Genomic DNA, 13,969 nt, shown 5'->3' with positions numbered 1-13,969 from the left:
GAACTAACAGTGGGATCCTTGTCGCTTCCTTTAAATAACAATTTAACAATCTCTTTCCTCCAACATACAGGGAAGCACCCGCCAAACAACAATTTATTAAACACCCGTGTGATAGTTCTCACATTTACACCTACCGAGCGAACAAGGAGCTCTACCGTTATCGTCAAAGCTCCGGGCCTTACCTCTGCCTAAACTACAAATAGCCTGACGTACTTCTTCCTCAGCAATTCAAAGGCAATATACCAAGCGAAATAAAGCGACCTCACGCCTCACTCGCAGATGGTATGCGGTCTCCCCACTATGTTGTCGTCAGGCACAAATCGTGTAATAGTCTGCGTAAAATTTCTGATACATCTGATATTACGCCATGCAGAGTCGAAAGAGCAAACAGAAGAACATCCTTTCTGTGTCCTAAAACCCTATACACTCTATATACCCCTATACCCAGGGATCCTTTTTCCCCTGTTCACTAACAAAGGAACACCAGGAATTCCTCTTCGCCGCGCAGACCTTAAGAAAATAATGAGATCTTCGATCTCTGTACTCTGCAACCAGGACTGCCCGCCTTTCTGCATCATTCTCACGCTGAGACGCTCTCCGTAAACAACAGACAGCCTGTTCCAGACTTGTTAATCCTTTATTCCACCATAGAGCAGTCCTCTCTCAACCTAAACTTCTGGGAATCAAATATTCAGCAGCATCAATGAAAGCTGCTGACAACCTAAGTGCCAAGTCCTTCTCCAGACTCCGATCAAGAACACGAAGCCTGGCCGACAAGAAACCAACAAACCTCTTCTAGTCAGGGTGTTTTCTGGATATATGTAGAGAAACGACTCTGCTGAACCGGAACGTTACATTGGTAACCATCACTCGAACCACCAGCAATCTCATAAACAATCGCTAGATGATCACTTGAGCAATCATCAACCACTTTCCAGTCAGTAACATTGGCAGGAATAAACCTACCAATGATGTCATAGATGTTCATTCCACCCAACAACCGATGTCCATCTACCATACCAAAGTAAGTGGACAACTCTCCAGGCATATTAAACACCTATAAGTCATGATGGGTTAAAAAGCCCTCAAACAATTCACCGTTCATAAATGAATCCGTTATGCCACAACAGTGACTTAGCGTTAACATTCGGTCCAAGAAGGATTGAACTATGACCAGAGAATCTAAGAATTTAATCTCAGACTTCAAGATGACGATCAGCAGGATTCCTGAACTGAAAATTTGAACTTGCCACATACAGATGCAAAATTTGAACATCTACGCGAACAACAACATGATGATTATCTGAGATCTTTCGCAAGAAGACACAATCTATCTCCTTTCTGCACACAACAGCGAACATACTAGCAGAACCACAGTAGAATCGTTTCCAATAATGAGAAAAACCTGGCAGACACAAGATGTGGATGCTGAAGAACAACATCCAAACCCCTACGAAGAGCAATCTCACCTAGTTCTATCTGTGCGACGTAAGCACGCTGTGCATTTAACTGACCGAATTTAACCATGTAACGCCAAAAACGTCATATACATATCGAGTCCTCAGATAAAAACCACTACCCTTATTACACACAGCGTGCTTTGAGTCCTTATTTGCGCGCTTACAGTTTGCACGCGCAGAACCCTCTAATGTTTTGGTACATTCAACACGCTGGTGTTCCTCCTCTCCGCAATGAGCGCACACTGCCGCCAGTTGCTTACAGTGTTCATACTGGCAGCATTTAAAGCAATACTAGACATCTAAATAGTCCTTGACCTTGCAAGAAGAGAAGTCGACAAACAGCCTATCTTCAGCAACAAAGCGTTTCCAGAATTTAGGACTTAACTCAAACACGCCGTGGTAGTGCTCGTCCTCGTGCCTACCCATTTTAAACAGTAATCGGCAGTTGAATTTCATCATTTCTGTCATCGGAGTATTTTGTTTACGTATTAGAATCATCAACTCATCCTCAGATAAACGCCTGTATATGTCATAAACAAAGACCTCCTTCGTTTTGGGTCGACTTTCATGTCGGTTTTCCTGACTTTGAAGGATTCTGAAATAACTTTAATTGTCTGCTTATCTTCTGCTACGACGACTAACCCCTTTTTAGTTTCACGAATGTTTCGTATTTTCAGGCTTGACTTCTTTTCTCTAAGGACGACCTGAAATTCGTCCTTTATATCCTTGTTTGACTTACCAGAAACCCCCTCTTTTAAATTTACGAAAACTACCTCCGGTTGCTTTCGGTTCAAACTGACCTCCCGCTTTTCTCATAATACCTAAGCATAAGGCTTACGCTGAGGCACAACAACGGGAACTGAACTTTACTATGACCTATCACTTCAGCAGACCTTGCAGCTAATGTCTTATACCCCTCAACTAGAACCACGAAAAATGATTTAAAATCACTTAACTCAGAGGAAACCAGTTTTCGTGAACCCAATGGTAACCCAATGGCTCCACTTTTAGAACTGTCCAAAGATTGCATGAGCGTATCATACCGTTCATTAAACTCACGCAGAAGTGGAGCAGAACTCTTGACAGCCAAGAACCTTACGAAATTCACCAATAAGTTCAACCAATCGAGTCGAAACATCGGACACTCCAGCCTTCGGTTCCTCCTCTCCTGAGGACGAATCATCAACTCGCACCTCAGTTAATAACTCACCGACAGGAATAGGCTGATTGCCCGCTTGGGCCTATCCCGTTTCTCTTTTCCTGACATAACACACACTAATTACGTTAAAAATAAATTATAAACGGTAAATAGCCAACTAAATAACGTAGTAGTTGTTTACAACGAATGAACAAGCATCCAATCAGAGCAAACGTAAACAGTAAAACGAGACAGGACAAGGCAATAAGTCGGCGCGAAAACACAGTTACTGATCACAATACAACAAGATGGCAACCTTTACTTTGTGTTTTTTTTTCTGTTCAGCCTCCGGAACCACCGTGTAAGGTATTACTTCAGAGAATGAATGAGGATGATATGTAAAACTGTACGTAACTGAACCGTAGTCTTGTATAGTCTTAGTTCGACCATTCCTGAGATGTGCGGTTAATTGAAACCCAATCACCAACGAACCTAGCATTCAAATCCATATAAAAGTATGTGCCTTTACTAGGAATTGAACCTTAGACTTCTTGACTTCGAGAGATCTACGGCCGTTACTATGGTAAACAAATTATGCACTGAATTAAAAAACTATTAGGAATTATAATAATTTCCAAGAAATCACAAATAAACAACACGCTTAAACACTTAATAAAACACAACACTGATAAAAACCCACCAAAATGAGGTGGAATTTAATAAAAAATAACACCTGATAACCTATGTTCCAGATAGCCTAAGATACCCAAGCTAAAATAAATAAAAATAATTAATTTTACCAAAATAAATTCCTAGTTATTAACAAAACAACTTACAAAACCTTTCCTAATTGGAGGAAAATAAAACTAACTAATGAATGAATTAATTCCAAACTAAATACTAGTATGGCTGGAGCAGTAAAACACGTCCTAACTCGACCAATTCATGTATCGAACTTGAGTACGTGTATTTTCTGGCCTATGGGGTTGACCAGAAAACATTAAACCTTAATAAACTCACTCTTACAGACACAATCTCTAAATTTAAATTTATGCAAAAAATAAGCGAATCTTTTCTAGCCATCTGGTTTTTTGGGTTCCTTAGATACCAAAACATCAAGATATGTTGAAAACCGCATATGCACAAATTGAACTAATTACAATACTTTTCTTTCTATAGCGCTATCTAAACGGAAAGTAAAAGGTACTGTTATGTTAGTAACTGCTTCAGAAAACCAGAAGTCTGTAAGAAGCTAGTGCTACCTGAAACAACAGAAACAGCTACAGCCTTATGATGACTTTTAAGAATTTGGAAGTCATTTTAACTCCTTTTTAATTTTTCTATTATCATCTCAAGAGTAGTTATTGAGGATTTAAGCCTTCAAAAAACTTAATTTATGTACTAACTTAGTTTTTAAACATTTATTTAAATTTTCCATTATTTTTTTGTAGTTATATTTTCAGAGTTCCGCTAATACAGTTTTAATTAAAATCTTAATCTATAATTCAGATAATAATAATCAAGGTGACTTGATTTATTATTAACTAAACTGACTAACTATTATTAACTAAAATAGTTATTATAAATAACTAATTATTTTCAAAAGTTAGACTATTGTAATCAACAATCTAAAAGTATGTATATTGAAATTACTGTATTTTTAGTACATAATAAAATAAATTGATTAATTAGCATTCAGAATCACAAACATAAATGTTTATTTCATTAGCTTAAATTTTGTTTTACATTGAACCAAGTTGTTTTTGTTATTTTTAAATTGCATTTGATTTTAGATAGAATGGCAAACAGGTAGTGTGTTCTTTACACACATCAAGACTGAAGAATATCCTTGTCAGTGATCCTTGGCTCATAATTGATACCATGCCGTGTTTCTCAATTGTTCTGAGCATAGTTTGATGCTTTTAGACGTGGGGAGGCCTTTGAGCATGTGTGATAAAGGCGTTTGACCTGATATAAAATCATTTGAACTAGCAATTTGTATGCAATGTCATGGAGATGGGAAATTGAGAAAATTTATACATCTAAATCTAAAAAGTTTTGGCATCTTAAGAGTAGTCTATTAATAACATATTACTAATTTTTCACTGGCAGTAAGTATAGAGCTACATTAAGTTTTGTTCGTGTGCAAACACTTTTTGTATCGCAGGTATAACTGCAATAAATAATAAGGTAATCATCAGTTTAACCCTTATGTTGTGAAGACTGCTTGCTGAAAGGATCTTCTCCATTATCTCTCACCACTGAATTTAATCATGCACATAACTAAGTTTTCATTAAAATTAGAACTCCATTTTAAGTATACATCGAATATTAAGCTAATTATTTAAAAATTTATCATATAATAAATATTATTTTTAAAATAATATTAACAAAAAACGTAAAATAATTAGCTTAATATTTATCTTAGAAAAAGCTTTTGTAAAATGTACCTCCAATAAAACTGTATGTATTGTGATCTAACGTACTGATGTATACTTAAATGGAGAATAGATTTCATGAAAGCATTATTAGTTCAAGTGCATGATTTAATTCGGTAATGACAAATAACGGAGAATCGGTCGGGTCGAAATTGACAGTAAAATTCTAAATGCAGGATTGCACTTTGAACTTGCGGTGCTATTCAGTTATTCTGATATGATTAATGTTGCTTAAATATCTGTTGTATATGTTAAACTGATAAAAGAGTAATTTAAATATAAAAAAAATTAAAGCAATTTTGGAGTCTCTTCATTACAGTACAGCAGCTATAACGGAGCTTGTTCAATCAGGATAGAAAGATTTGGATAACGTTGCAAGAAGAAAGGTCAAACGCGCTGACCAAACCGTTAGAAGCAAAGTACGTACTAAAATTTATGTCCTACTCGTCATGACCGAGATACTAGACGTAATTCTAACGAAATGTTGTTAATACACGGATAGTCAGTCATTATTATAAAGACTCGCTATATTCCTCCTAACTTCCCAGAGTCATGAGGAACAGATTATTGATAATCTTTACCAGTTCATGTCGACAGCCAAAAGTAATTCTCAGACTATTAAAGGAATTCAGATGTAAAAAAATATTTTTATTCAGAAATCCCATTAAGCGTAAATTAGTTAAAAATTGGATATACTGGTTTTACTCTACATGGATAATCTTTTACTTTACTTTGTACATGGAGAAGAAAGAAAAATTATTTTTCTGAAAAGTAAAAGTACAACTTAAATACAGGGCAAGTTACAGAAATTTTAAACATTGTCTGTGCTGGATTTTATTCTGTGTATTAAAATTTACTGTCGTCGATTTTTTAAACACTACGTCATGTAGTCAAATGTACGTCAAATTATTGTTAACTGGTGTTTGTTTTAATTTGCATTGAGGTATATTGGCATCACTGATAGTGTTTTCATTGCTGTGACAGTTCATGTTTAAGTAGATCGTTATGTGTTTATTTTCAACTGTTTTTTTTTTGTACAACGAGTGCATTGTCATTAATTTGTAATTGTTTATTTGCGGGTTATCCTTTAACTTATTAGATTACGTTTGTAAGTATTTATGTTATAAAATTTTTGTATTGATGATATCAACCAAACAAGGTATGAACTACCTATTTGTCATGAGATAAGTCAGGCCCGTTCGAATAACCGTGCTATGTCAGTATTATTTATATACAGGTATTAATTTAACCCAGAAATGTAGGAGATAGCAAGTCCAAGGATAGCAGATTATTCTCTTCTTCCTCTTAAAGTAAGTGTATTACTAAAACATTAAAAAATAAGTTAGTGAATGTAAAAATTGTAGATTTTTTAATTGAAATTTGGCAATCCCTATAACAGGATGTATATATACATCAAAAAGTTTTTTTAAAGATATTGGAGTAATTAGTGCGAGGAATTCATTATGGATTAGAATAGAATTACTGTCAACCACGTTTTGATTTTATGACGTTTAGAAAAGAAGAACTTTCAATTTTTTGCTTTTCATTGTAATTTTTATGCCAGTTTGTAACTTTGTATTAATAAAATAAATTGTCGAGTTACTTATACTCTTTTTTAATTGCGATGGTGTTATTGATTACACATTATTTTGGTGCATACATCTTCAAAATGCATCAATCATCTTTTTATTACAGATTCCATAAAAAAATTAAAGCAACTATAAGTTTAATGAATTTGCTAATTAAAACCAATTTACCATTGATAAAGTTATTTATATATTTTTTAGATTTAATATTTGTATTATTTATTTCAGTAGGCAGTATATGTTAGTAAGTCTGTATGCATCAACAGGTAATTTTGTAAAATTTTTAGCTATTAGTTTTTTTTTTATTTTGATATTAATCCCACTTTTAATATTCATCCAATTCAAAACTTCTCATTTACAGATTCTTTGATTTGTAAAAATTAAGATAAACATTTTTTATACATCATTACATTTAAGTTTTAATGAAAATAGAAATTAGTTTAATACATTGTGCAATATTTTCTTGTTTTGTAAATGAAACAACTTCAGTAGTGCTTTGTTTTCTTTTTTTTACAATTTTATCATTTCTAGGAACATAAAAATACAAAAATAAATAAAATCTCATTAAATATTATATGTAATATATAATTTAACATTCTTCCTAGAAATATTCTAGGATTCTGTTTGAATAAATAAAAATATTTGTTGATGTATAAATAGACTGTAACCATTTTATTTACTTGAATTATAAAATATAATACTGCGTGATGATAGAATTAGTGTGTGAAATTACTTATGAATATATGCTGATGTGATTGTATTAAGATATAAAAGATGTTCACCTTACGAGTTAGTAACAACGAATGAAAATTATTGCATGCTACAATAATGTGAAAAGAATAATCAACTCAACTGATGGCTAAAGCCAGCTGGTCAAACGATCATAAAGGCCCTAGTGAGTAATAAGAAAATTAACGCTACGATCGTACAGTTTTAAATTGATTAATAGTTTTTAATACATACTGTATTATATTATGTAAGTATATAAATAACTTTTTAACGATATAGTGTCGTATATGATCAGTCAGCACTTTGTTGAATTATTGTAGTTTATTGTGTAGTACACAAGGGTACTTACGTATTAACGCCACCACAGCTTTATTTAAAAAGAAAGTAATCAATCTGATTTCGGTGGAAAATGAACAGTCTCTTTATTAATTATAATAAATGGTTTTATTTATTTTATAAATATAATTTAACCAAACTTAATTTATGCTCGCTTCGCTCGCTAACCTTGACTAATTAACACGGTAATTTTTGGAGTATTTATTTAATAATTTCAGTTATTATTGCAATTATTTATTATTTAAATAATCAAAACACTCCTGTTAATTAGTCAAGGGTTAGCGAGCGTAGGTTAAGTTTGGTTAAATTATATTTATAAATGGTTATAGATAACCATTTATTAAAATTAATAAAGAGACTGTTTTGAATCTATGTTAAACTCTATATCGGCCCATTTTCCACCAAAATCCGATTGCCTACTTGTCAATCAGATATTAAATAAAACTGTAGCTGCGGTGGCGTTAATACATAAGTATCTATACTAGTCAACTGTAAAACCTAAACCAATGCAGAAGTTTTATTTATTTATGTCTATTCATAAAAAAAAAATTATGTATATGTGGTAGAATTCCTGTTCTTTTTAAATTTGTATTCCGTTGTAACTATATTTATTAATTAACATTAAGTATTATTTATTTTGTTAAATGAAAGAGAAAAATTATTAATACTGATCAATTGATTGAATTATGTTTAATAATTTAGTTAGGTATTGATTTTTTTTTATGCTACTACATAATTTTCACATGTTCTCTCATACTTTATGCTCAAGTTAACATCTGTCATCTTAGTAAATTGCTTTGTATATGAAATATGTAGCCATTTTAAATTGGACTGATGATTTTTAAATTACTCAAAAGATTAAACCAATTTATGTTATTAGGATAGACCATATATTTCTTATATTAGCAATCCTAATGTTAAAGGAAGCAAACAAAACTACCAAATAGATTTACATTTTACATTTAGTTATGGACTATTGTATATAGCCATTTAAATGTGATGAATTATATATTATTGTTATCTTTTTTGTGGTTTTTGTTTCTTCATTTTATTAGAAAAATACAATTTTATAGAGTCCATCATACCTTTTAAAAGTAAAATAATTAAGGTAAAAAAGAAGGCTACTGTGTTAAGAGCTCAAAACCTGTGGAAAAGTTGTATTCAGCGTAGCTATTGTTTGTATTTTTCAGGTTTAAGTGAACAAAAATTTGGTTGTTATTTTATTTTATTATTTTTTCATTTTTTTACAGAAAATGAATGCATCCATTAATAATACATTTTTTGATGAAGTTCCATTAAACACTTCTATTGATGTTAAAACAGAATTAGAAGAAAGCATACCTGATGAAACAGAATGTTTATTTTCACAATATAATGAAGACATGGAGTATGATTGTGTAAGTAAATGAAATATAATTAAAATTTCACTGGGGGAGGGAAAAATGTAGTTTTTGGTTAGTCATTTGTAGCTGATGTAAAAGACACTTAGTTATTGACTAATTTCTATTCTTATTGTATAATTTAGCCCAACAGGTTGGTCTAGCGGTTAACTCAGAACAGAAACTTATTTTAATATTACTGTAGTATATGAAATCTTTCTGTTGCAGGGAATAGATCATAATAAATTATACACAGTGTTTCCTATAAAAGAAGAAAATGATCCTTTAAGTTTAGATAACAACTGTAACTGTGAAGATTTGATGTTTATAAAAAAGGAAGAACAATATCAAATTAAACAGGAAGAATTGGTAAAGTTGTTTATTTAAAAATATAATGTGTTCAATAGTTTTTAATTTAACTTATTAGTGTTATAATTTGGATTGTTTGCTTAATTCTTACTCTTAATTACACATGTTTTTTTTAATCTAAACATTTCCAGGTTATCAACCTGTAGTAATACAGAGTGATTAGAATTGAAATATACACTTTTGGTAGCTTATAAAAATTAAACTGGTGTATCTGAATACAGAAAATGATATGGTTTTACAGGGAATTTTTTTAAAGTTTATGTTTGTATATCTGCTCAGCTGCTAATGTCACTGATTGATGTGTCATGTTACTAGACTGGCAAGGTGGCCACTACTGCAGTAGAGTAAGTTTTTTGTGTGTTTGAATTAGCCAAAACATACTCTGTTACTGCTGTGTAATTGCATTTCAGAACAAAATTTGGGAAATCACCATACGGTAAAAGTGTTGGCCACCAAGTAGTCCAGACTTGACACCTTGCAACTACTTTTTATGGGGTTATGTAAAAGACAAAGTTTTTGTACCGCCCCTTCCTGTTGATATCGGCGACTTAATATAACATATTAGAAATGCTGTTGCTACCATTGACCAATATATGCTTCCACGTGTTTGGAATCAATTCAACAACCATGTTGATATCTGTCGTGTACACCATTTGTAACATTTATAAATATGAACTTAAAGTAATCATCTCATCTCTTAAAAATAAATTTTTAATAAATCTGTTGAAAGTGTATATTTTATTTGTAATCACCTGTATATAAAATAATGTATGACAATTAGAAATATTTCTGTATTTATTTTGATAAAATAGTGGCAGAAACTCGCACAATGTTAGTGCAGATATTCAGTTATGATGCTTTTGGCCAAACACAGATCTACGATTGATTTTTAAAAATGGTCAAGTATGTGCTGATGATGATGAATGTTTCAGGATGACCATCTATCAGCATTATAAGAAATTTATAATGAAAGAGATGAAACAGAATTTAATCTAAAACTCCTGTTTCTTTTACTTAAAATATTATTTACCTAGTTAAAATGTTTTAGCAGAAATATTTTTTTAAACATGATTTCAAAAGTAGAGTTGTGCAAGCCAGGAACGTATGAAAAAAATTAATTTTATAATAACTGAAAAATTATACTTAAAAATCTGATGTGGAGTACAATGCTGCACTCCTATAAATATGAAGTGCTGAAAATTATGTGGATTGATGTAAAATTTTTAATATAAATTTGAGAAGAGAGTAGTAAGTTGGCAAGAGTGGTGGGTTTTGTCTATATTTAGGAATGTTGTTGGACATTGAATATTAACAAATTGAATTGATTTTTCCTCCCCAACCTTGTATCGAACAAAAATAATACAAGCATAATTTATTGGAAAATCTTATGTTTTGTATTACTTTGTGGAATTATAAGTTAATTAAGCATTGTTATTTAAGTTTTTGTGCATAACAGATAAATTTAATATTTTAAGAAATATAATTTAATTTTTTTGTTCTCATAATGTGTGTGTATTATATATATATATAATACACACACATTATGTGCATAAATTAAGTTTGTATCTCCTTTTTAGATGATTAATGGAGAATTTTATCATCTTAACAGTCTTTTTGGTACTGTTTATAAAAGTTTTTGATGTCCTTTTTCTGTTTATTTTTGGTGTTTACAGTAAGTTTAATTTAGATTGATTCATCTTATTCTGTGTTATTCATTGCTTATTTTTACTTTTTTTTTCTCTTGAATATAATATATATCTTTTATTTTAGGATCTTGCTGATAAGACAATTGACGATTCAGTTCTAGAAAATGTTGAGGATAATATTCAGAATACGAAATATATGACTCTCAGGAAGTGTAAAGATAACGTTTTACGTAATCGCCTACGTAAAATATTCAATAAAATCGACAGCGTTAGTAGTGATGGATTTAATAATGATAAAACATTAGAATTTGAACACGATTTAAGAATTAATAATAATGATGTAAGCGATAGATTAGTGGAGTGTAATAAACAAAATATTAATGACGCTAAGAAATATACGTGTAATCATTGTGAAAAAACATTCAAATCAAAATATAATCTGATGCATCACAATAATATTCATATCGGGAAAAAAAGTTACCATTGTACTTTATGTCAAAAGTCATTTTATCGAAGCGGTGATTTAAACAGACATTTTTCTATTCATATCGGTGAAAAAAGATTTAAATGTAACACTTGTGAAAAATCTTTTAATAATAATGGTAATTTAAAGAAACACCTTATAATTCATACAGGTGAGAAGAAATTTACGTGTAATATTTGTTTAAAGACTTTTAATAATAGTAGTAATTTGAAGAAACACCTTACAGTTCATACTGGAGAGAAAAAATTTATATGTAATATTTGTTTAAAATCTTTTAATAACAGTAGCAATTTGACAAAACATCTTATAATTCATACTGGGGAGAAAAAATTTACATGTAATATTTGTTTAAAGTCGTTTAATCAGAGTCGTGTTTTAAAGGCACATCTTTCCATTCATACCGGTGAGAAAAAATTCTCGTGTAATTTTTGTCAATTGTCTTTTAACCAGAGTTGTCATCTGAAGTCACATCTTTCTATTCATACTGGACAGAAGAAATTTACATGTGATTTTTGTCAAAAGTCTTTTAATAGAAAAGATAGATTAGAAAAACATGTTATTGTTCATAAAGAAGAAATTTCTGTAAAATTTTCTTCATAATAGTTTATACTTATATAACTTATAAGATTTACTAATGGTATGCAGTATAAAATTTAGAAGAAGTGTTTGTATTGTTTTTTAAATGTTTGTTTGAAGTTAGTGTATTATTTGATGTACAGTATTATTAAATTTTGTTTTTAAGAATTGCTTATTTAGTTTTGTTCTACTTGTTAGTAAGTAACCTGTACTCGTTACTTATGTACTTGTAAGTACATACATACTTACAAGTACTATAAGTAAGTACTTATTTAAGTACTTGTACATAAGTACTTAAGTAACAAATTCAGTTGTTCTGTAATAATTCTGATAGTTAATCGCCGGTCATACCGTATCAAGTCTCTGATTCGCTTAACATTGTCATCACTTTTTGACATTAATGGTCTTGCAGAGCATCTATCGTCCGCAACTAATTCCTAGCCATCTGAAAATACTTTAAACCACCTAAAAACTTGGGCTCCTAACGAAGCGTCATCTCTATACGTCCTTTTCAATTTTGAAAAAGTTTCAGTAGCATTCTCACAGAGTTTAACACAAAGCTTGATTGCACAACGTTGCTCATAATTAGTGTCAATCATTTTTGTAACACACAGCAAAACCTTGTTTCACAAAAAGTTTGTTTACATCTTCATGTGGCAACAATAAACCAAAAATAAATCAGCTGTTCATATAACCATTTGTTTAATGATAACACTTTACAGTGTTATTACTTTGGCTGCAAAAAAAAAATAGTCTTATTACTTTATTTACAGACCTCATTTATGTTTAATAAGTGTAAATGACATTATTTCCCGATCAATAACTTTCTTAGAAAAGAACAAAATTAATTAAAAAGTAAGTCTCAAATGTAAATTTTGTTACACATGCTTGTTTAAATCAGTTGTAAAAATAGTAAATCATTAATTCATAAAAAGATACTCCATATTTCAAGTGTAATTTTATGATTGCAAGTGTGAAATATCATTTGCATGAATATCACATGAAAAATCACAGTTTTAAAAATTAAATATATTCTGTTGAACATTTATGCAAACATCTAAACAATATTACAACCTTTTATTGACTTTTCTTTTTTTAGAAATTTGAATTCTAACATAATTCAAAGTCATATGTGAATACCAGCTGTTAACATCAATTTTAAAATAATATGAAAATTTTTTGAACTTTCTTAATAAAAATATTTCCCAGCTTAATTTCATAACTTTCCTAGCTACATTCATTAGTCAATTCATTTTTCAATTCGATTATTTTAAGCTCTATTTTTTATACTTTTACAATAAATTATTTTTTTTATTGATAAACATAACCAGAATTATGAATTTTTTTTCATATGTTTATATAAAAGTATTTTTTATAGTTAAATACAAAAAACTGATTGCTTATACATGTGAAAAGTTTAACGTTGAGACTGTTTTATGTTTTTGTTCTTTTTCAAGAGCTATAAAAGTTATTGTAAGAAATTTTAATGTTATTGGTTTTTTTTAAAATAAATCTTTATTAAATTGAAATTACTTGTTTGATTATTCTTAAATCTTTTAAATTTAAATTTTAAAGCCAAGATGCTCAACAAAAACAAGGAATAACCAAACAAAGTTTTTAATTTTAGTACAGGATTATTACAAATGATATTTCTGATAACAAACTTGAATTATTTACATTTAATAACACTCGACACATGAAAGTAGCATCAATGGAAAGGAAAAGTCAAAAATTTCCAGTGGTTGGTACAGTTGTAGTGTAGTTATCAATTTCATTACTAGGATGATAAGAAAGAGAACCCACCGGGTTGGTCTAGTGTTGAACGCGT

General features: G+C 30.4%; 1 protein-coding gene across 1 annotated transcript in view; it reads left to right on the top strand.

Moving 5' to 3' along the window:
- LOC142334069 (uncharacterized) overlaps positions 1–12,309 on the top strand; it is an 86,690-nt gene extending 74,381 nt beyond the window's left edge. The window contains exons 12-14 of the mRNA XM_075381736.1: positions 8,944–9,084; positions 9,295–9,435; positions 11,206–12,309. Of these exons, the coding sequence (XP_075237851.1) occupies positions 8,944–9,084; positions 9,295–9,435; positions 11,206–12,165 (1,242 nt within the window). The 3' untranslated portion in view covers positions 12,166–12,309. The remainder of the gene's footprint in view (positions 1–8,943; positions 9,085–9,294; positions 9,436–11,205) is intronic.
- The last annotated feature ends 1,660 nt before the right edge of the window (positions 12,310–13,969 follow it).

Source organism: Lycorma delicatula, chromosome 13 (assembly GCF_047948215.1).
Source record: "Lycorma delicatula isolate Av1 chromosome 13, ASM4794821v1, whole genome shotgun sequence".
NCBI classification, from domain to species: Eukaryota; Metazoa; Arthropoda; class Insecta; order Hemiptera; family Fulgoridae; genus Lycorma; species Lycorma delicatula.
This window is presented reverse-complemented; position numbering and strand designations above follow the sequence as displayed.